General features: G+C 36.8%; 2 protein-coding genes across 3 annotated transcripts in view; one reads left to right on the top strand and one right to left on the bottom strand.

Moving 5' to 3' along the window:
• Positions 1 to 2,013: 2,013 nt before the first annotated feature.
• LOC143350110 (G-protein coupled receptor dmsr-1) lies at positions 2,014 to 23,450 on the bottom strand. Its single transcript, XM_076781939.1, has 4 exons — positions 22,497 to 23,450; positions 4,155 to 4,266; positions 3,815 to 3,999; positions 2,014 to 3,156 (listed from the first exon to the last, which is right to left on the bottom strand). The coding sequence occupies exons 1-4, from the start codon at positions 23,087 to 23,089 to the stop codon at positions 2,748 to 2,750; spliced, it is 1,299 nt and encodes a 432-aa protein (XP_076638054.1). The 5' UTR covers positions 23,090 to 23,450; the 3' UTR covers positions 2,014 to 2,747.
• The window catches only part of LOC143350105 (uncharacterized), a 67,619-nt gene continuing 47,732 nt past the window's right edge, over positions 5,419 to 25,305 (top strand). For both annotated transcript variants that reach the window (XM_076781932.1, XM_076781933.1), the window contains exon 1: positions 5,419 to 10,228. The gene's annotated coding sequence lies outside the window, so the exon portion shown is untranslated. The remainder of the gene's footprint in view (positions 10,229 to 25,305) is intronic.

The following is a 25,305-nucleotide window of genomic DNA, read 5'->3' on the forward strand; positions in this document are numbered from 1 at the left end:
CGTTCCGAATCGTCACGTTTCTAATTTGTTGCGTTTATTGTGCTAATACGTGGGTATTTATGGCGTTTGATGATAATGTTGACGATTGTGTTAATAATGCTTTACGTACTTTATGCGACACGCCGTACGAATGCAAACACCAGACTAGTCGAACGTCAGTACAAAAAGCAGAGTATGCAATATGTACAAACAAAATTGCTTGCGTTTAGAAACGTTTGAGCGTCGATTAAGTTCGAATAACGCAAGAGTGTTTGTCAGCTTTCCTTATTTTCTATTTGCGTGTTAAACGCACGATCAAGTTTTTGTTCGCTTTAACAGTCCTGTCATTTGCAGTAACGGCCGTTAAATTAATTGCCGTCAATCAATGTTAAGCATCCCGGCGTTGGGGAACATAAAATTCCTGTAACATAGTTATTTTTCACTATTTCGGTCGGTCCGACACGTTTTCCCGTCAATTATGACTACCCTTTTTTGCTTCAAAACAGTTTTTCGTTCGGTTATTTCATTATAAACCTTCCACGGCGGGTGTCACGTATACGTGACTTTACCTGACAGCGATAATAATAATAATAATAATAGGTCAGGGTGCATGTAAGATTTTTGCAATATTTTGAAAAATCATCTTGTTTCTTTAAAAAAACATTACGTAGTCCAACCTTTGAAATTTATCTGTTATTCCGACCATTTAAAATGGTTGAATATGATTATAGTCTTCCACGAAGCTATTAATGTTATCGTTTCTTGTCTCTTTGAAAGTCACATTTTACGTTATCACCCACAATGGCTGGGCGGTGTTCTCTACACATTGTATAGTTAATGTGCTTTAGTTTTGTAAAACAAATGTACATTTTTCCCTCTTATTTTTAATAATTTTGTCATTCGTGCGTTAAACCTTAAATGTTATTAATCCTCGACCGGTAGAAACGAGGGAAAAATTGGTCAAAATATATAGGGTGTTCGGCCACCCCTGGGAAAAACTTTAATAGAGGATTCTAGAGGCCAAAATAAGACGAAAATCAAGAATACCAATTTGTTGATGGAGGCTTCGTTAAAAAGTTATTAATAATTAAATTCAAAAATTTCAAATCGTTTTGACAAAATTATTTTTGGTTGCGGGGGTCAAGTACAATCATTTTTGGTGAATACACATACCTCCGAAATCCTATCCACTTTCGAGAAAAAAATTCGAGTAAGTGCTGAAAGTTTTGGGTGAAAAAAAAGACTTTCGAATCGTCTTGGAAAAATTATTTTTAGTTGCAGGGGTCAATTGCAAGCATTTTTGGTCAACAGGCATACCCCCGAAATCCTACTCAGTTTCGAGAAAAAAATTCATCACCGAAAATTTCATGTCTGACCATAGCGTCGATATGTTTCACTGAAATTTCATGCGTATCTTTAAAACATCATAACTTCTAAATGGATTGGACGATTTTAATGTTTAAAAAAGCAAACTACGCGTATTTTGGTGGAGAATATGTACAAATCGCAAAAATATTCGAAAAGTTGGTCCTTGACCCCTCAAAATGAGAAAAACCCCATAAAAATGGTCCAATTTTCAAACAGCCATAACTCCTACAATTGTGAATATATTTCAATGAAACTTTTTTCTGGAGTAGAGCTCATGGGTACCTACAAAAAAGTATTGGACAACTTTTCTGTAAGGCGTCAAACAAAATTACTAAAACTGAAAAAGGAATTTTTAAGGAAAATCGACAGGGGGTAGGTGCCTAAATTTTTCGACGAAAAAAAAAAATTTCAAATCGTTCTGGAAAAATTATTTTCGGTTGCGGGGGTCAATTGCAATCATTTTTGGTGAATAGACATACCCCCGAAATCTTGCGCAATTTCGAGAAAAAAATTCAGTACGGTCGGAACTTTAAACGTTAATAACTGTTTAACGAAGCCTTCATCAACAAATTGGTATTCTTGATTTTCGTCTTATTTTGGCCTCTAGAATCCCCCATTAAAATTTTTCCCAGGGGTTGCCGAACACCCTGTATAATCGTCTACTTGAAAGTTTGCATACTCTATTTTTATTCTCTTGCTGAGCAAACAAGCTATACTGCCTACCAATTACTTTTATTACTGTTTACTGGCGAATTTAATCGAAGTGATACTACTTTACAAAGTATGCTAAATTTTACACAGACTATATTTGGGATTAGGTTTTACAACAGCACTTTTGGCTACAACTTGCTTCTCACATGTGCGTGCATTTGGGTTATATTTTATCAGATATGTGTAGTATCATTAAAAGTGTGGTTTGATATCAAGAACACTTTAAAATCCCTTTCGCCAGGATACGACAAGATAAATTCAGCATTAACGTTGTATGGCTCTACGAAAAATTTACAAAGAAAACAACGAAACACGAATACTACTAGACAAACTACTTACATAAAAAATAAATTGATCTACCAATCAAGGATTAACAACTCTTCAGTATTTGTATTCAAAAATCACGATTCACAACATTGGTTAATAACAAGTAGCCCTATACAACAAAACCTGAATACCATTACACAGACTATGAAGTCCAAATTCCAGCTACTGTTTCATCGACTCTATCTCTAGAAGAAATAGTTTACTCTACCATTTGAGGGTTAAAAATTCCTTAGCGATTAAGAGTCAAAATTTGTAATAAATATTAAAAACAAACAGTCCAACATGTCAATGTGTTCACCATGAAGATGCTATCTACATATAGATCCCTATAGACGCGTGGTCTCCAGACCCTTCAGCCTGCATCATACGTAAGTGCTCTGGACATCGGTCTGTTGCGTGGCTGGTTGCCATTTCTTCATGATCCTTGGCTTGAACAACTGTCCGAAAGTGGTTCGAAACTGTCGGGACATCGAACAGTAGAGAATGAAGTTGATGGCGCCGTTCAACAGCGCCAGGATGTCCATCACCTCGCCAAAGTTGTGATAACAGTTACGGAAGAAACAATCGCCCAGCACTCCGGACAATAACCCCAGAACGCCTTGGGGAATCTCTGTAACCAGAAACAGCAGCAGCACGGCCACAAGCATCTTGGTTGTTCTGTCTGCTCGTTTCTCGGACTTGCTGGGCTTTTGTTGGACCACTCCGTTGCCCAACGTGCTCGACGCTTTGCACTGATTGTAGTTCTTCAGCGCTTGCTTTCTGCCTTTCGCTCTGGAACGCAATCAAAAGCTCTTAACCCTAATCCCACGGGAACGATACGCGCACCAACTGCGTGTAACTGTAACGTCTGCGAGTGAATTTATTTACTAACGATACTTTACGTATTATTCATTTTTAAAATATATAAAATTATTGGTGTACGATTCAAACGGGTAGGATTGGGGTTAAATAATTTAATTTTATGCCAAATAAAAGTTTTGGCTTGTGAGTCTTTGGAGAAAATAATACAAAAAAGAACAGAAGTGGTTGCGACGCTTTCTTGATTTTCTTTTTACATTTAGAAACAGAAACTCTTGTGCCATTGGCTCGATCTTTCATGGTGATATTAATAAGTAGATTTGATTTAATTTCGAATACAAATACGGTTATTTTTTTATATTCAAAATTGTTCACGCGATAAATCTGAAAGGGTACTGACGAAATTAATTCTCTATTTACAGCGTCCAGTTGTGCTTTGGTCCCTTTATCGTACGCCGGAGGAAAGTAAAGGGTTAGTCTAAAGATTGCTGGCACACATAACACGAAGCTTTGCTATGCGATTAGACCTTCGAGGATGGAATTGGGAGCTCGGATCGAACAATGTACCGAGGTATATTCCATTTTCTGTGAAACAGTTTTCAACATTAAGGGGCTATTGTTACCGAATTACCTGTAAAGAGCTTTTATCAGCCAGCAGCTAATAACGGTGAGAATGCCACACGGCAATAGCTTCACGACCACCCCCAACACCCAGAAATTCAACTGGAAGAAGAAATCCGTGTACGGCGTGTAGTCGGTGTCGACGATGTAAGCGATTTCGACGGTCCCATTGTCGCTCAATATCTTCTTCCTTATCTAACAATTAAAGATTCACCTGTTCAAAGTATTAATTTTTGCGCATACACAAAATATTAACAAGAGTTTTCGTCCATTATATATACACTATTACAGGCACTGTAATAGTGTATAGTCATTTAAATATTTAAATGTATATTAAAAGAGTAACTTACGCCAAATACCAGGTAGCTAGGCGCACACGCGATGAAGGGTACCACGAAGCTGCAGAAGAGGGCTATTCTGCAACGAGACGTCGTGCACCATGCATGACTATACTGTGGAAACCTGCGACAACCAAAGATAAGTATAGTTTAAACTAATAATCATCAATCTGTTATTCAATTCAGTTTACATTTTTGTGACTTGTAATTTATTTTTAGTTTGATCTATTTGAACTGCTTTATAATTATTTTCGTCGAAACGTTACGTTAAAATTTAATCAATTCGCGCGATGCACATTTTTTTTGTGACGTTTCTTTTGCGTACCGTACGAACGAAAGGAAAAAAAATAAATCTACTTTGTTAATTTAATTAATACAGCGATTCAATCCTTTCGGAGTATATTACGATATTTGTGTAATTACAATTTAAATTTTCTAAAGGCTTTCAAAATTATCGAAAGTTTTGTATCCATCGCGTGTCTATCAAAGTTCTTCGTTCGCGTTCGTCGAATTTATTTTCCTCGAGATGCGATGGCGCACACACAAGATTAGAATAATATTCGTTCGAATGTACGTCACTAGAGTCCTATAAAAAAAAAATCGTTCGAGCGTGTGTGGCTAGATGAAGCTCCGCGAAATGAATGCAACCGGGTCAGATAAAAATTGCTGTTTATTTTTTGCCGTCCCCCTACTAGCGCCTAATGAGTTCGTTCTTGTTCAAGTACTCTCATTAAACGCATAATTTCTGATAAGCATTTCCATTGTTCTCATTAGCGTACCGTGTGGTCCTAACGAAACGTCACTTGGAACGTTTCTTGGAAACCAATGAAAATATGAAAATCACTTTTCTTTTATTCAACACGTTGACTGCCATTAATACTTGTACATTTTTTAATAGAGTTAATAAGACATACTACAAAATAGTGAATCTTTTCGCGTGCAACAAATTCTTTTTTATTTTAGGAATAAGTTTTCATCGTGATCCTTGCAGCCATTTAGCCGTGACGTTATAGCAAACAGACAGACACTATTAAATTTTTTTTCCTCGATATATGCGGAACAGAATATTCATATATATATCCATATATACAGAATTAACCTTCTAAAAATTTTCGATTCGGTTTAGATATCCTACAAACTATACATATAAGTCAATATCACCTACAAATTTTTAATTTTAATCTTTTCGCGTAGGGCGACTATATTGTTATCTTGACTCCCCGTAGAATTATTTTACGAATCGTTATATCCTTCATGTATCGCATGATATAAAAATTTCCTCGAAAGCTTTTCAACAAATCGGCTCTTACAAGGTCTCGTTCCGCACGTATAGAGCTGACGTTTGCAAGAAAAATGCAACTTCGATATCGTAGGTCTCAGCCCATAGATATTTGTAACCGGTGAACCTAAATCAAACGAATGGACTCAATATTTCTATCAATTTGATCTTTCCCTTCGTTATTTCGCTATTTTTCATCCAACAGTAAATCCGCTTGACTCTTCTCGATGGTTCTCTTCAACTATCGTTGCGCTTAGTACGGTACATTGTCGACGATAAAAGAGTTTGTCGTTGTTCAGCGATACGCGAGACGCTCTTCCTTTGTAACGACCTGAAAAAAGCTCGGTCGAGCATCGCGTCGCGGGTAATTTCGAACGAAGAACCCCGCTTTCGTTGAACTTTTATCGCGCGCGTCACTGTCGGGGCAACTATTATCAGAAACATTTTCGCGTCAGGTCGCGCGATAAACTCTCAAATCGCGTTTTATATCGAACGATTTTTGTACGAAATTAAAATACGATGCATGGGTATTTTCGGGAAGGATCGAATTATGTCGAATTACTCATGCTGTGCACTCCATTCGCGACTCGTCAAAGCGCATAAAAGTGGGACCATGGTTGAAATTGATTTTCACTTTTCCGCTGTCAATAAGCATTGTAGGGAACGGACAGACCTCGTGAATATTACCCGACAATTTCGTACGCTGACGTTATTAAATCTTGTTTGGTCGGCGCGCGATTCAACTCGTGAATAAATTTGCGTCTGACTATAAACGTTGTATTTCTACTGAAACCAGCCGCGACCGTCGGTCGATTTTATGATTGAACTCGATCAATGGGCCGTTCCACGGAAACATTATTTCGATGAAAAAGCTATTTAATAATAGTACAATGTTCTAAAGTTCGAAGTTTATAAATTTAAATCAGCACCATTTCTACCAGAGCTGTTCAAAAAGACATTTAAAAATATTGAAATTATTTTTCCGGTTTAATCATTGTTATTATACAAAGACACCTTTTGAGAAGAAATAATATTGAAATTATGTAACAAGGAAGAGTTTCCACTTTGTTGTCGATTATTATCTTTGTCAATTTCAATATGTTTTTTCATAAAGTATCGAAGTAATAGTTATTCAAGCACGAAAACCTTTTATGTCGTCAAATACGTAAGAAAATTTTAAACGTTTTGAAACTCCATAATTTATCGAAGTGTACAACCCTTTTTAGAGAACATTTAACATTTTTGTGTGTCTTTGATGATATTAAGGATTCTCGTGCTCCAATAATCGTTACTTTGATATTTTAAAGGTTCATGTAAGCATGTTATATATTATAAAATATTAATAACATATAGGTTGTATTCTCTGAATTGTGTAAATATTTAAAATACATACGATCGAGAAATACAATTTCTTCTTTGTTATATCAAGTAGTATCGACACTTTCTTATTATAAAAGTAAAATAAAATAATTACGCGAAAGGTATTTCTGCTTCGTTAGTTTGTTACTAAGAAACGTTGTCATCTTTTAATCGTGCTTGAGCAGTTGAGTACCTGTGCACAATTGCATCATTAACGCGATTAGCGTTATGGGTGTACTACAATTTTATTAGGCGTTATTTAGCAGGTGGCAAAAGGAAAGTCTGGCTAATGCTACTTTGTGATGCAAATTAGTAATGGGAATAACGTGCAACCTTTCAAAAAGGAAAAAGGAAATCGTACGTTTCTCGTTACATTCGCGAATATAGAGTTACGCGTTTCTTATACGATCGCCGGCGTATTTCGTGCATTGTTGGTCTCGTTTCTCATTAAATGTGGAATGAACGTTACTTTCTTTCCAATATAAAAATAATCCCAGAGGAATCTCTGCCGCTTGTTATGAAAATTCCTGTGGATTTCTTTGTGACGTTCCTTCTATTATTCTTTTTAGCTTGTAAAGGAGAAATATTATTCGTCCCGTAGTGAACGAAAGTTTTTCGCATGAGAAATGTTGGTATCTTACGAAAATAATACTTTTCGAAGCAATTGAATCGTATATTATAGGCACAGAATCTTCAGTTAGTTAAAATACTTGGCGCAAGTTGAGAGATAATCAAATAGAATAAAATAACACGAGAATATTATTCTGTCGTCTGACGATGAACGGACTTTACTACTGCACGTTGAATACACTGTGGTTTATTATGTTTTATTCATTGTAATAAATTTGCTTTTGTTTGGTGATGGTTCATACTTCGATTATGCCATTGCGAGTGAAAATTAATGTATTTATTTAAGTTCTTCAACAAGTTACAGGTTCCCAAGTATTAAACGATAAATAATTAGATTAGAACTCCATTAAACAAGTTACATTAACTATTTAATTCAATAGTGTCGTACTATTATTTTCTAACATATTCGAGAAAAATATATATAATGTATTTCAAACTTCGACAATTATTAAATTCATTCTATTCTGTGGGGGAGAAACTTTATAAAACGAAAAAATTAATTTATTTTAGCAATTGCAGCACCTTTTATATAGTTTAAAGCGATAATAACGTCATAACAAAATTTTAATGAAGTGTATTGTACAATACGTCTGGCATAAAACGGAATTTTCTACTGAATTTTGCTTATACGAGGTTATATGTTAATCTGTATCTTTTTCAGAAGAATTAATGCAATGAAAGAAATTAATCTACGCTTTAATACCAATTAAAATACTAGATTCTAGTATTAATAAAACAATACGACGAAACGACACACAGAGCGTCTTTTTACTATAAACAGAAGAATATTTCTCTTACTAAAAATTCAAAGCTTTCCAGTCTTGCAGAAGCGAGTTTACACAATTTTTTATACTGTCCGCCCGGATATTGAAGTTTTTTGCGGTACTATAAACAGAAATGTTTTCAAAAAAAATACAAAAATGAAAACATTAAGCATTAGCTTGATATCATTTCTCATATTTTGTTACACTTAGTTTTTTTCAAAGTAAAACTAACGTTTTCGTCTCTGTAGCGTTTAAAAGAGTTTCCTCTAAAAACATTACTCAATACAATATCAAAAAAGGCTTCAACATCGAGTCGCAACGTATAAAAAAGATTATGTGCTCGTGCACAACTGGAAATTCTTAAATGTTTGTTGTAACGACAAACTATACTACTAAATTTTACGAAAGTAAATTATATTATTTTTAATTACCATCGAAAGAAATAAAAAAAACACAGCGGTCGAAGGCTTTGAAAGTAAGGGCATGCTTGTTCAGACTAATGAAGATTTTAATCTTATAAATATTTATCCGCGAGAAGCGTGGCGATTGTCTGTAAACAACCCCCGAAAAATCTACTTTCTCAAGAGACAGTCATGCTCAGGCGTGCCTGAGAATAAATATTCCTAGTCATTGCTTCTTTTTTGTGCCGCCGAGACAGATTTATATCGAAGCCACTTAAAATTTCAATATTCTGAACAAACAGGATCACCCGACAGAATGTGGGGAAATTAAATATGAACGGAACAAAACAGGATTCGAGTGCCGAAGAAATAGTTTAATAGTTTAATTCTACAGATTTGTATGTATTTGTGCACTTAAAAAAAGCAATTACATTCGATTGTACTATTCCTCGAAGTCGTATTTTGAACTGTTGACGAAAGTTTTTTATTCCGAACTTTTTACCAAAGCCAGAAGTTGCATAACAATGGTGCTTATACTCTAAACTTCGTTCATTAATTCGAGTTATTGTTCAGCTAAACAATGTCAAAGCCTCGAGTACAGAATGTATTGACTTACACATTCACGGATCTAGCATAAACAGATATAAGAGATCGTATATCTACGTTCTGTATTTATACATATATGATTATTTTTTCGCGTGTACACTTTTCTAACTGACCACGTATACTTTATTTTATTTACAACAATTAATTCGTAAATCTCAATTCACCCAGTTTGGCAATAATAAATTCAAACAGGGCACGCATCTAGAACCAAAATATCTTTTTTATTGTTTTCATTTGGGAATGAACTTTTTTATCGTTTTTGTATCCCCATTTTGCCGCGTGTTGTGCTTTAGCTTGTATATCAATTACTCTTTCCGTGAAAAAAATACAACAATATGCTTTACCAGTTTCATTCGAGCTAAGTTACCATGGAGATGGGAAATTGAGGATGAGAGATGTACCAGAAGACGGCTGAGTTCCGTAAAGAAATCCTCGGGATTAAGTATCAGAAATATACAACGATGCTCGAAGGAAACTTCTCTCCCACGCTTTTCTCTCGATATTCCCGTGTATTTTCATTAGTACTTTTTGCTTTCGCTTCAATGCAAACAACCACAGCCCTCGAGAATCCTGCGAGTGAGTACACAGCGTCGTATGTTTAAAAAAAAAAACAAAAATACGCTAACAATTAACCAGCCACCGTGCAGCTGCAAATTTTGCATCTATTGTCTCTCCTTTCTAATTTCTTTTTAAATCGAAACGACATTTTTTTTATATTTCGTTCCTTTTGGATTCACGTTTAAACCCCTATAGAGGATTTATAAGACATATAATGTCCATTTTAAATAAGTAATAATGATTTATACAAATTTCGTGGCTATTGGTTCAGGTATGCTCCCTATTATATGTTACATTGTCGTCTCAATTTTACGAGGAGATTCACGCTCTGTTTGGTTGCTTCAGCTCAGATCTAACTATGAATATTTATGTTATAAGGATGCCGAGATTCTGTGCGCTTGGCAGTAATTGCTGGAACAGCGTTTCTCAACCAGGAGGAATTCAAGCGTTTCCAAAAGGGGGTCACTGTTCAACAGAACGCGATATCCTGTAAGTCATTCACAATTTATAAACTTCTACTTCCTCTTCGATTCAATCTCTAAATTAAAAGTTGAAAACTATTCATCCACTATTTTTACTTGTATCGACACTTGCGTGAGTTTTGGCTTTTCCAATAGTCTGACGAATTAAAACAATGCAACGTTAGAGCTCGTAGGTCGAAAATGATTTACATTGTGCACTTTTAAGCACTCCAATTGCGAACTGAAGAACTAGTAAAAGAGAAACAATCTCAAGTTTCAGACTAACTATATTATCACAATAAAGAAAGTAATTTGATTCAAGTTATAAAATCGGATAACGTGGCAATGAAACTTATACTGAAGTATTCCAAATATTAATTCTCCACAACACAATTGGGAAATGAAATGCGTAAAACTGTACATCTTGAGTTAATCTCTATTTAGGGGAGTGTCCGTAATATTCTGTGATGCGACAACATTGAAGAACAAAGTAAAGAAAGTTAAGAACTACTGTGCTAAAGCTTATCTGCTGAGCGACTGTTGTTGACTCAGAGATTGAGCTTCATATTGCAGATTCCATCTTTACATTCTCTGCAGGCAGAGAGAAGTTCGTGGATTTGTCTATGTTGAGACCTTTCGTCACCTGACTAAACAATATTACTGAAGATTAAACAATGTAGATTGGAGATATCCGTGACGCGACGAAATTTTGCAACGCAGGAGACGAATGATAAAAAAAAACCAAAACTATTTACGTCGTTTGAAAAATCCGTAGCGCAATATTCAATATTCAAACTCGCTATAGTTGCAGAAAATATTTCTACTTTATATTACATTTTTTCCATTACTTTTTGCAATTTACCATACAGCATCAGACAGCTCTTCCTCAAAGTGTGTTAGAAATAATTATTGTGATTCTCAGAATTGTAACAATTAGAATCAAGCAGATATATATATTTGTTTAATTAAATTGCTCGTAAACGTTCAGAAAGCTTTTTTATTTGATTGGGCTATTCTTTGGGATTTTTATGGGCGTTGGTTAGTACCAATTAGAGAGTATAAGAAGATGAATTCCCTAAAAGTAGTGTCCTCTTAGAACCATAAATTTAGGTGTTCCATTGATCACCTAAGTCGTGGTCCTTTAAGACCAACAAATCCGTGGAGTAGGTTACTTTCGAGCAGTAAAGTTACGTGGTTTAAGAATGAAATAAAGTAAGGCGGAACTTTTTTGTCCAAGCGGTTTTCCCCTCCATTCTTGGTTAGACCCTCTTTTAATCACCCTCTGACCGCTTCCTCAATTAATCTCTTGCGATTAATATCCTTTCCACTTAAATAAATGATGGATGGTAACGTTATTACGAGATCGTTCTCAAATAAGGCAATATGTAGGCACCATTCATTATCCATCGATTCAAAATACTTATAAGTGTCTGCGATACCCAAAGGATTAACACGTTTTACGTATTTCTAAATTATTTACAGCTCATTTTAATGGTTACCCTTTGCTTAATTTTACTATAATTATTTTGTCATTTAAAAAACAAATTAAGGTTATTTGCTCTGGTTACCAAGCGACTTTCATCAACGAGGCTATGGTTGATTGGTCGTAAAGAAGTAAACGTTTCAATATCGGGGGTTGAAAAAACCGAGTTTATATCTGGTTTTATATTACATAGTTTCAAACGCAAATTGAACTACCTCTTGCATTTTTTTTTTTTTTTTTAATACAGCACAAAACAATGCACCGATAATTTCATATTACGACTTTATATATTCTTTGGATAATCAATTTAATAAAACTTCATGGATTAGGAGAAAGACATGAACAAAATTTATCTTCGGATACGAGAATTTTTAAGTTTCTATTTTTTCAATTTACGCCAATCAAAAATGTAATAATCCGTCTGTTATTTGTGCACCACTAACAAGAAATGTTGTTCAACTGCAGCGCGTCGATTTTGATGAAGGGTAGTTTGCAAAAATTGTTCAATATGAATTTTTTTTTAACGGTTCAATTTCATGTATAGGGAGGAGTGAAACCAGCCTTCAAAGTGTGAGAAACTGTTATCGAGCAACTCGGAAACGAACAGGATTGGGGAAAAATGTTCTGTAGGGTGTTCGGTAATTGGTGGTACGATCGAACAGGGAATGAAAACGGGAAAAATTCTACGTGGCGAACTAAATCGAAAAATCAGAATAACGTGTTTTTTGTACCGACGCTTCATTTTCGAGAGAAAAAAACTGGCACGAAAAATTGACACCGGAGAAATAATATCTTCCTGAACGATTTTCGAACAGAATAATGGGGCTTACAGGAATATCAAATACTGTAAATGTTTTATACGACTTACTTCCGTTATATTTTGGTCAATTTACAATAAAATTGGTTGCTTTATTTATTTAAAAATCCAGATACGTGTATATTTATTTCTTCGGTGTTTTTGAACGATTTACGAAATAAATAAAAATCAGACGAGGCAAGGTTGAGGGAATACAATGGTCCCAACTAAGCTGCAATAATTTTTGTACAGTCGTTAAACATTTATGGGGTCTTCGGTCGATTAAACAATTAGGACTTTGTACAGGAATAAAAATTCCATCCGCCGAAAAACTCAGGTGCATGCAACCAAGTACAAAATCTTGGTGAGACAGATATTACCAGATGTAAACTTTCCCCGTGAACGTTTGAATATTATTCCCAGCGGAAGCAACACAGTCCACAAAAACTTGTCGTTTCGCGACACGACGAAGGAAGATTTTCTCTGCTTCGGTGTTATTAGGGCGGGTTTAATATTTAGAAGACACTTATCTGCCCCCGAGTGTCTCGATCGTCTCGTAAAAACGAAAGAGCCGCTGGGCACACGAGTGATTTAATTTAGAAGCTCCAAGTACGGGTCTCCTTGGATATATACTTGGTCTTCGTCGAAGGTAGCGGGGAAATGGAGCACGATACTTCTTTGCAGAACGTTATGCAGATGCCTTATTTGAGAAAGCAAATGGCCCGGTCGCCAGTAAAGTCGTGCAAAACGTTTCTCGTTAAAGGGGAACGTCTCTACGGAAACTATGGTCAGAGGATGATGATCCTCTACGCCGTTTGGGATTCTATTGTTCCAGCGTCCAGTACTTTTTAATCGTATATCTTACTTTTTCACGGCTGGTACGCTTCGTCGACCACGTAATCGTTTATTCATACGGCGGATGTGGCCTATTAAAATTCGAAATTCGAATTTGTATTAGGTGTAACCCACTTGGAAAGTAGGATAAACCTGATCCATATCCACGTCAGGCGCAGACCAACATCGTTCCCTGTTAAGGAAAGCTTGCTCATACGTTCCTAGCAGCCTAATCCTGAAAAGGGTAACGTAGTTCTACACTGTGAGTGCTATTAAACGGCACACGTCACATCCTAATCCCATAGAAGGCAATTTCTACATGAAGCACGAAGCCGTCTGATGTTAGAGGCATATTCTATAATCTCGTATTTCATAATCGACTCAACGCCTGATACAACTTCTACGTTACCTTGGCCTATTAAGCGCGGTATAATATCCTATAAATCGGTTCGTTTCTTGAGCTTCACCGAAGCCAAACCAGTCGATTCACACTTTACGCGAGTGTCACGGTTTAAATTTTTAAACACAGTGTGCAACCATCGAATACTACAGTGTTTATTTTCAATGCTCGTTTGGTACTTGCACGGGTGCTTGTAATTTCGTGTCGATGAAATGATATTTTTCAACCATTCGAACTCTACTCTTACTTATTTTACACGACAAGACGTCGATTTTCTTTGGTTTCTCGTAGTCGAAATTCAAGAGATTCTCATTTTGGACGAAATTCAGTCCCGCACTCGAGGTAACCCAATCTGACACGGACGATCTCCTATCCCCAAATTAGGTCCAGTTACGCCGTAACATTCATGCGAATTTCGCGCCAATTGCGCCACCGTTTCCCCCTATAGCGTAAAATATGGTTATGATATCAAACTAAATGGCCCCTCCAATTGTCTACTCTTGGCCCACTAGGTACACGATCTCCACGTTCACGTGGAACATTTGACACGTGGGATTAACTTATCTCCGGTCGTTTTCTAACAAGAAATATTGGATGAAGTTGTAATACGCGATCAATAGTTATGTTTTATTGTGATAATTGGTTGACTAAACTTTGGATGGAATTGTAAAACAATTTTATTCGCTTGACCTCGCCCTTTCACCCTGTTTACATTTTAGTTTTAATTTTAACGAGGTAAAAAGTTGATAAATAAAATTAGAAAAAGAAATATTTTCTGAACTACATAATTGCACAATTTAAATTTATACACATCGGTAAATTAGTTTTAATTTGCCTGAAAAGAACCCAACAAATATAAGTTGCAACGAAATATAAATTTCCAGAGTACTCTGAGAGGTCCAACAAGTGCTTTTTTCTCAATAAAATTATTGAGAATTATAATTATTCAAAGAATTTTCATTTTCATTAAAACTACGAATAATTGTAAAATGAAACAGTCAATGTTGCTAAGTGTAAAATAAGAGTGTTATAATTTCAAAAGGAAAACATTCCATGTAAGTTGCTATTGCAAGTCAGTAAATGCTTAATACGGGAACAATGTCAAATATTTTGTGTTTAATTATTGGAGAACTTCCGTTTACTAGAGTTATTAGCAATGGCACATAGCATTTAATTATGAAAAAATTTAATACGTCTAAGTTTGATACTCTAGTTTTTATTACAACTTTAAACTTGAAGACAACAAATTATGAACACCATTGACGGAAAATTAACATTCCATTTCTAAAGCTTGAAAAGTAGTTAAATTCTTAGCTTTATTTATAAGTAATTAATTCGTTTTCAATGCGATAAGTTTAATTATAAAATATTAAAGCCATTTTTAAAGGCTTGTTAAACGATAGGAAGTTTCAAGAGTTTGGATTCTTTAAAATTATTTATATTTATCGCGATCAGGTGTTTATAATTTTATTTTATTTATTCAAGTTACGTTTGAACTTTCCGCGTTGATATCGAGAATTTCGTTCCCCCGACTTTTCTCACACTGGCAACGATCTTATTTAAACTTGGAATTCCGTTGGCACGAAATTCTGTTTCTCGTTAATTGTTCATTTTTAATTCTGTTTATTCGTAGCGTGTTCAGCGTCTCAAGTCTCTTCGTCAAATGAAATGCAAACTCGCGACTGATGAATTTAAACGAGCGAGTCGCACGAAATGGTTTTCTCGAGAGTCACATCGAATTGTAAAACAAATACGCGATGTTGGATGGACCGTTTCATACCGTTTTTACTAATCGTATGAACTGGTTGTTAACGAAAATTAAAGACAAACGAAAATACTGGTCACGCTTAGACAACGACTATTACGTTTACCTTAAAATTGTCAAATGTCTACCTTAGAAGCTGCTGTTAGTTTAGAATGTACCAAATTTTCTTTGTTTTAATAGCCAAATTTTTAACTAAAAATTTCTTACGACTCAGCTGAAAAGGGATGAGTGCTTGCTCTTTCATTCCGCCTTTCAACATAACTCTGCATGAGCAAACAAAATTTTACTCTTTACTGTGTCAATATGTTTCTATTCTCTTATACAATTTTCTCAAAAATTTAATAAGAAATTTAATATATATATAGTTTGATTTATTTTCGTTTCCTATTATATATGAAATAATTTTATCCGACTAAAGGATGTCCTTTAAAATATTTGTCATCGTTTTACAATGATCGTACGCTTCCAGTCCGTACGTGTTAGCAAAATGCAAATGATCATACGGTCAAAATGCGTTTAACATGTGCTATGGGGATAGCACAAGCTTCTTTACGGAAAGTGCAATGTTATGTAGATTAATTTCGCTGACATATTCGAATATCTTTTCTTTTATTTTTATTTATTGCGATTCAATAGCTTCGTTCACCGGAACAAAAATAAAAAAGCAATCTACAGGGTGTTCGGTCACCACTGGGAAAAATTTTAATGGGGGATTCTAGAGGCCAAAATAAGACGAAAATCAAGAATACCAATTTGTTGATGGAGGCTTCGTTAAAAAGTTATTAACAATTAAATTCAAAAATTTCAGATCGTTCTGGAAAAATTATTTTCGGTTGTGGGGGTCAATTACAATCATTTTTGGTGAATACACATACCTCCGAAATCCTATCCATTTTCGAGAAAAAAATTCGAGTAAGTGCTGAAAGTTTTAGGTGAAAAAAAATACTTTCGAATCGTCTTGGAAAAATTATTTTTAGTTGCAGGGGTCAATTACAATCATTTTTGGTCAACAGACATACCTCCGAAATCTTACTCAGTTTCGAGAAAAAAATTCATCACCGAAAATTTCATGTCTGACCATAGCGTCGATATGTTTCACTGAAATTTCATGCGTATCTTTAAAACATCATAACTTCTGAACGGATTGGACGATTTTAATGTTTAAAAAAGCAAACTACGCGTATTTTGGTGGAGAATATGTACAAATCGCAAAAATATTCGAAAAGTTGGTCCTTGACCCCGGAAAATGAGAAAAACCCCATAAAAATGGTCCAATTTTCAAACAGCCATAACTCCTACAATTGTGAATATATTTCAATGAAACTTTTTTCTAAAATAGAGCTCATGGGTACCTATAAAAAAGTATTGGACAACTTTTCTGTAGGGCGTCAAACAAAATTACTAAAAATGAAAAACGAATTTTTAAGAAAAATCGACAGGGAGTAGGTGCCTAAATTTTTCGGCGGAAAAAAATTTTTCAAATCGTTCTAAAAAAATTATTTTCGGTTGCGGGGGTCAATTATAATCATTTTTGGTCATTACATATACCCCCGAATTCCTACGCATTTTCGAGAAAAAAATTCATTATGGGCGGAACTTTAAACGTTAATAACTTTTTAACGAAGCCTTTATCAACAAATTGGTATTCTTGATTTTCGTCTTATTTTAGCCTCTAGAATCCCCTATTAAAATTTTTCCCAGGGGTGGCTGAACACCCTGTATACGTAAAAGAATTGTACGAAGCAGGGTGAAGAGACAGAGTTACAAGCTGTTTTACAACCTAATTTAAAATCGTACAGTGTAGTAGGACAGCTACCGTTCCTTGATTTCGATTCCCCCTCGATACATTGAATTAACAAATCAAAGGATTTTCCGCGAACGCGCCGCAGGGAATAAATAACTCGACGAATTGTCCTAGTTCACAATTCAATGTCGCCATTGATTTTTGTGTTTTTTAATGGAATGCGTCACTACTAAAAAAGCAAAGGCATTTATTTTGCACTTCCGCGCGAACGGTTATGCATTTTCAAGCACCCATATGCCTCTTTATATCCGTTTTCAAAGCTGTCCGATTGTTAGGCGGGGATCATAAAAAAAACCAGTCTGTTTCGCGTCGATATTTGAATCAGACGATACCGCGCTTATAGAAGCGAAAGATTGACTCTCCTTCATCGGCAACAATAACATCAAACAACGAGAGTAATCTCTGCTTAAAGTCAAACAATGCGATTCGTTTGCAGCAAATACTTTTTTTTATTTCTATTTAGGTAAGCTAAATATGTTCCTGTTTTGGATGAAATGTTGACTGACTTTTTGTGAATTTACTGCGAGATACAAATATTTTGGAATTTCGAATCATCGCGTCTTAAAACAAATAATTGCGTTTGCAGTTTATATTTTTCGATACATTTTTTAAATGAACAGGTATTTTTAAGAATTCTTTGCACAGATTCTTTGTTAAAAAATATCCAACGATTTCCGAAATATTAAATATATCTTCCACCCTCGATTCGTTCCACAAGAGGATTCAGAATATCTAATAAAATGTCATTACTTTTCGGAAACGTACCAGTTTGTGGAACCGTATTTTAAACAGAATTAGTCCCTATCCGGACGCTAGCCGAATATTTTACAAATTTATTTAAATCTCTGTTGGCCGCGGCGAAATGTATCCGAGGCTCCGTGTGGTTAATTCTGTGGCCTAAATTCGTAAAACTCGATAAGCGAAGCCATCCGTGTAACCGCAGGAAACATACCGTAAGCAAACAAACACGATGTGTTGTTTTGTTGCTTTAACGAACAGTCTCGTTATCGTGGTTGCCACGTTACCTTCGTTTATGCAGGGAACCTGAATTGGTCCATTCAGTGTGTAATACCTATCATTTTGTTTAGTATCACTGAACGTGTTTGCTTATGATTTGTAGATGCCCGTCAAACACAGATGGTTATGATACGGGGTATGTGCATATTCTATGGAGGTCAGGATCGCTTTAGATTTACGTCGGCTATATAACGGTAAATGTATACTGTTGGGAATTTGGATGACATACTAGATCGATAAACGTCAGTGATCGCCTATGTGTACGAAAACACCTGTAATCAGATAATTGGTGGTGTTTGATCGCTTATAATTGGATATACCGATACGATCCACATTGATAATATTTGAGAAATTTGATACTAAGGCACAATTAAACCTCAAATTTCAGTGACTATTCAACCATTCGATTATCCAAATGATTAAAGGAATATTTGGTTATCGGGACACCGATCAATTAAACGTTCAATCACCCGAATAACAATGTCTAACAAGGATGTAATACATACTTCCATAATGTTTCATCTGCTCTATGAATCAACGTTGTCATGCTCGATAGGAGTCGTGCTTTTCGCATGAAGACAGGTCAAACGTAGAGAAATTCTAAGTAAATCAGTCTGTGGTATAAAAAGAATTAAAAACGTGACTTTAGCGTGAAGCAAGGAACTTCAAAAGACTCTGAAAAATCGGTTTATTGTTTTACACGAAATTATTTATCGTACTCGTTTAGCTCGTGTAATTAATTTTCTTCGATTATTATACAGGAGTCCAAAACATTGACAAACATGGACGGTGCTGTATAATTATGAACAAATACTGTGTAAACAACAGATCGCTTGCATTATTTGTCATTGGACGAACAACTTGACGCAAGGCGTTAACTTACTCAACGACGCGACTGTATAATTACGCCCCCGATGATATGGTTACCTAAATATTTGCAATTCAGAAATGTCTTTGCGCGACTTGGTCGCATCGAATGATAACGCGGTTAGGTTCTCGAGCGTCAGCGCGTGGAAATTAGATATGTCAAAGTTAAATTTCATCCACACCTCAAGTAACGTAATTGGATTTTCGCTCTGTCACTTTCGGCTTCTCGCTGTCCAGTTCTCACGGTAACTGGATTCCGTATCTCGATATCGATTATCCAGCCAATTTCGACCACCGTATTATTAAAACTGACCGTTGCACCGCGAGAACAGTCTTCTTTGATACGAGAAGCGGGACACACGGGTTTCTCGAGTGTCATAGTTGGATCTTAATTGCTAGAGTTTGCTATCCAGCATCCATCCAACGAGCACGGTAGAGCGAAATTAAACAAGGTCTTCGCAAAAGGTAGACGAGTCGAAAATTAGTCTGTTGATGGGGTATCGTATAATAATGCAGTAGCTCGTAATAAAACACGAGCGGACAACATTGGTTAAGTGTAGCAATTTCGCGAAAAATTAGATTATTATAAAATCATTTAAAATCGTATTGTTTAACCTCGTTTGTTTCTAGAAGAGTAATATCAGACAGCTTTGTTGCGAAGGTTTTACTCCTTTTTTATCAAGAATGTTTGAACTCGTTTATAAAAATACGATAATAACAAATTTTTTTAATTTTATTGTATAAATGGCTCGTTACGATCGGAATCAACGTTATTCAGTTCGGTGAAACAAGCTTCATTCCTAACAATTTTTCATGTTTAATTCTGTGAAAATCTGTTTCCTGTAGAAATCTGTTCACCTTCGAGAGGAAATTCATCTTTCACGGAGTCTAACATTTTGTCAGATTGAAAGTCACTGTAAACTTTTTTAATGAAACTTGATAGTTCCCTTTACATAATTTTGCAGTTGATACGGGAAGAAATTTCACGACCTTGCGCGATATTACCGTGAAGTTTATGTAGCATTGAAGAGATTGCGTTTAACGTCGTGCAATATAGTGTAACGCGTGCTGAAATGATGTTCTTTTATACTAGATCAATATCACCAACAGTGGAGATCGTTAAAGAACTCGTTAAAACAACTGTATGCTTCATGAAAGAAATCATGAAGCACACAGGGTGTGCGATTTTGTTGTAATTAGTTTGAACCATTTCGATGTAAACATTCCAACGTAAGACTGACTCAATTCCAATTATTTTTATCCACGATTTTGTATTTTCTCTCTCCACGGTGTACTTTTAACATTATACCATCTTTTCCAACAAACAAACACGAAAACAATTTTTCTTGCAATGAATGGTTACTGTTCAGGAATTAATGTACAACCAAGTAGCGTAAATCTGTCGCTCTCCGCTACAATAATATTTTCTCCCGATTACGATCCTCGATATTTATGTCTACTGTTCTAAAATTTCGTTGAAATAAATATTCTACATATTTTGCAACATATTAAAATATTTATTTTCTATAGTTTGTACTACCAAGTACGAAATATATACGATCTTTCTGCCCCGTGTATATCTACTAGGTTTACTTTTAAATTATTTCCTCCCATTCGATATTAATAATTTTTCTTTCTTTTTTATAAGTAGGGGGATGAGGATGCAATAACATCCGCTGCCTAGGGGTGTATTTTACGCAAACACGACTTTGCTCGTACTCTTCACATTAGTATTGATGATCATCGTTCATTTTTCGAATTAAATGTATACGGGAATCTTCGTTCAGCAGAAAATATTTCCCTGGAAATATTTTTCGCGCAAATACAGTTTGTTTTTACTAGTTGATTCGTGTTGCTCTTTTCGTGAAACAATAAATTGAGCGGAAACCGCCAGGTAGTTTTTATTTTATTTGCATCGCGAAAAACGTAACGTCGCATGACGAAATCGTTTTTTCTGTTTATAATTTATCACTGGACGAGTATTGTTGCGTCAGGATCCACTTTTCTGTATTGGTATAGAGGTTAACCACAACTGGTCAAATGGCCGGTAAATAGAAAATACGTATATAGCAGAGATGAAAGGAAAGAATCTTCAGTTTTCACTGTCTTAGAACAGGCTAACAATGCGTGTTAAAAATAGTCAAACTTTAGACGCGTGTAATTTCGAAGCCACTCATGTTTTATGCATAACTGAGCCATCATTAGAAGCGGCAAAGCTTCCCCTTTAAAATGGTTTTTGGTTTTTGTCGATTGGACTTTTCGTTTTCGAGATATCGTAGTTTATGTAAAAGGTAATTTTTTAAATTCCGGCTGTCTCTCGCTTCCCGTCTTAGAAAAGGCTATTAATGCGTATGAAAAATACTAAAACTTTAGACGCGTGCAGTTCCGAAACTACTAGTGTTTTACTAATAATTATACCACTGTTGGCAGCGGTGAAGCTTCCTTTTTGAAATGGTTTTTGGTTTTTGTCGATCGGACTTTTCGTTTCCGAGATATCGTAATTTATGTAAAAGGGTATTTTTCTTAATTTGACTATCTCTGTCTCCGTCTGACGCGTCGCGTCGTACCTCTTTGTTGTACGTGAGTCGTGACTCTCGTGACCTAGTTTCGGCGTAGTATTTCTAAGAATTTACTACGCACTGTTTACTATTTTCGCGCGCGCGAGTTCATTCATCTCAATGAAACGTACACAAACGCTTCGGACCTTTATATCTCCGGAACTAGCCATCGCATAGACTTGAAATTAAAATCGCTATATCTCCGGAACTAATAAAGCTATCGGCTCGCACAAACGCTCATTTTAAAGGGCATTTCATCCTCTACCTAATGATCATATCACCTACTATAATTTTTGCTATCTTCCGTGTTTATTTTGAAATTTACTTTGACGCTACATACCCAAAAACGTTTCAACAATTCCTATCGATTATACGACCGGTATGCGATGAAACTGGATTATAAATTGTTTATTTAATTGAAAGTGAATTTAAATTTGTATAAACCCTCACCGTCTAACCGTCCTAAAAGTTCTGAACCCTTTATTTAATACCCCGTGTAAAATATCAAATATAATACTCCATTTAGCTAAAATAGGTTCGCTCAAGCAAGATTCATGGGTTTCACTATTAGGGAATAATTGATCGAACGTACGTCGACCGACACACGAGCGTAAACAATTTCGACTAATGGGACGTCCATGCCCGGAACTATTACGGTGGCAAAGAGTTAATTTGTCTTCCTAGATTACGTCTAATTATCCCGAATAATTCGAATAAGCCTTGTGCGCGACTACGCCTCGAACCGCAAACGGATAATCAAGATTCCGCTCACCTGATAGCGATGTACCTCCAAACGGCCAACGTGAGCGTGATAGCAATGCTGATTGTGTGCAGCAGCTGCGCGAAGTGCATGTGGAAGAGAACGAACACTGCACATCCGTAAGGAAATATCTGCCTCTTTGGCAGCACGATGTACTTGTAGATCGCGAACGGTATGTACTCGAGCATCACGAGCATGTCTGTGGTGGCCAACCCGGTGAGGATTTGGTTTATGGGTGTGGCGACCATGTCTTTTCGCGTCAGAACGACAATGTTCAACATGTTGGCCAACGTGCCGAATAGACACACCACCAACGCCACGTAGCCGTGGTAACTTTTATATTCGACCGCCAGGTCTTTCACGGTACCGTTACAGTAACAGGACGTCTGGTTGCTGGACGTCTTCAGCAGCGTCGTGGCGCCAATGGTGAAGTTGTTCACGTAGTCCAAATCCTCGACAGTGATGTTCATGTCATCGAAGTAACCGGTCAGATTGTCGAAGCGATTCATGGCTGTCACACGACGGATCAGGAACTTCAGGTGCAATACGGTCGCGTTCAAGCGCATACGACGCCAGGCGTCCTTGTCGGGCACGTGACGGAGCATCGCATCCTGGGGAACGGTGGTCGCATCGTTGCTTCTTCTCGTACTTGCTCGCCAGATTTCTATACCCCGATCTAACGTTTCATCTTCGTAAAACAACTCACTCTGTGCTGGGTTATTCTTCTTCCAATCGAATCAGTCTGTGATCTTCGAATCCCACGGATGGGAGGTAGCTTACTATTTCTGGTGGGTCAATGTGGCTATCAGCAATCTGTTTCCGATTCAATATTTAAACGGAACCCAGCGTTCCATAAAAGTGCGTGCCGCAAAAGATAAATATGCCAACGCTTTGCTCTCTTAAAACAAATCGTATCTCACTTTCATGGCAGTCGAGTATGGTATTCAGCGATCCCTTTCCGTTCAATATTTAACCACTCGATACCCCCGATGAATTCCAATGCTGTGTAGGAATTTGTTTGAGTGTACCAGAAGATAAATATTGTTCTTTTAATCAATCGATTGACAGACGAATCGGAATATTCCAGGCCCCCGGTTCTAAACACGATTCACTAACGATTCTCGTGGCTTTGTCCTCATACAAATTCCTTTTCCGTCACGACGAATTACTCTTCCGGGGCGGCGGATCGTATTTTCCGACCTGCACGCGGCAAAGTGTACGTTCCGTGGAAACGCGTCCAAGTTACGACGCGCCTGGGACGCATTCGGGCGGACGCCGAGGATACGCCTGGCGCGTTTCTGTATGACGTTTTCACGAAGGCCGCTGCATCCTTCTCAACTTTTCCTTTTATTATCTGCTTTAGTTACCCGACGTCGGATCCGTGGAAAGTTCGCGGTTAACATCACGATTGTACCGGGCGGCTATACGGAATTTCTTAACCTTGAATAGCTTCCGTGGAATCTTTTCGACTTCGAAATATGGAATCTCTTCCTCCCGCTTTTGTTAATCCAGCAATTTGTATTCCGTTTGAATACTTATACCGCGGAATCTATTAGACCCTTCTAAAATCATTTCGTTCTGTTTCGTGACCGGCCTGACGATCTTCGCCGGATGAATCCCGGCAGCCGCAAATTCTTCGCGACGTTTCTCTTCAGCCCGCAAATCAGTTCATATTCTCCCGTCAGCGTCTTCTTCCACAGAATTCACCCTCCTCGAGTTTTCCACGATCGATTCGCAGCGGATGGATTCGTAATGCGCGTTCTTTCGGAAAGTTTTCCTCTCCGGCGGAACGAGTAGCCCGAAATCTGTTCTCCCGTCTCCCCGGGACGACTTCCTTAACCCATTACGGGCTCGGAGGCCTCGATGTTCATCCTCCCGCGACAGATAATCCCGCGGGTCACCGTCGGAGCATTAACGGCGAGTCCAAACTGATTGGCGTCGATACGAGGCACGACGTTTCATCGTCCACGAATCGATTCCGTCTTCGGTCAGGTCCCCTAGCTTTCCACTCGATCCACTCTCGAACAGGCTGATTATGGGATTTCAACCGAATACCCCCAGCTGCTAAAAGCCTCCCTCCAGCCGCTTTCGGGGGGATCGAACCTGGAAAAAGTTGTTTGCGTTCGATTAAACACTGTCGCGAAAGGCACTGGAGGTTGTGGTCTGTGTCGATGTAAAGTCGGGAGAAACGTTAAATGGAAGCGTGACCTTGTTTCGGGGAGATTGATAAAAAAATCGCGAAGAAATTAAACGAAAGCGTGGCTGTATTTCGAGGGATTGTAGTATAAGTTAGAATACCGGTTTATCGTTGGAGACGTTAACTATAATAACGGTCAACGTAGCGTGAAATTAACCGGGATAGAATAGAGACAGTCTAGATTAGTGAGGACGGATGAAGATTCTGTAGTGGAACCGGAAGATAAAATAGAATATTTTCTAGGATTTACTTCTGATGTAGAGTTCATGGATACCTACCAATAAGTATTAAACAACATTCCTGTAGAGTGTCAAACAAAATTACTAAAAATGAAAAACGAATTTTTAAGAAAAATCGACAGCGTGTAGATGCCTAAATTTATCGGTGAAAAAAATTTTTCAAATCGTTCTAAAAAAATTATTTCCGGTTGCGGGGGTCAATTACAATCATTTTTGGTCATTACATATACCCCCGAATTCCTACGCATTTTCGAGAAAAAAATTCCTTATCGAAAATATAATTTCTAGTCAGAAATGTCTGCCCGAATTTTCATGCGAATCTTTAAAACGTCATAACTTCTGAACGGATTGGACGATTTTAATGTTTAAAAAAGCAAACGACGCG

Source organism: Colletes latitarsis, chromosome 14 (assembly GCF_051014445.1).
Source record: "Colletes latitarsis isolate SP2378_abdomen chromosome 14, iyColLati1, whole genome shotgun sequence".
Lineage (NCBI taxonomy): Eukaryota > Metazoa > Arthropoda > Insecta > Hymenoptera > Colletidae > Colletes > Colletes latitarsis.

Excerpts from the sequence above, each read along its gene's own strand:
- LOC143350110 (XM_076781939.1), bottom strand. The coding sequence starts at position 23,089 with ATGCTCCGTCACGTGCCCGACAAGGACGCCTGGCGTCGTATGCGCTTG. Across the intron at positions 4,000-4,154 it reads CTAGCTACCTGGTATTTGGC|ATAAGGAAGAAGATATTGAG; the intron begins GTAAGTTACTCT and ends TTTAATTGTTAG. Across the intron at positions 3,157-3,814 it reads CTGATAAAAGCTCTTTACAG|AGCGAAAGGCAGAAAGCAAG; the intron begins GTAATTCGGTAA and ends ATTGCGTTCCAG.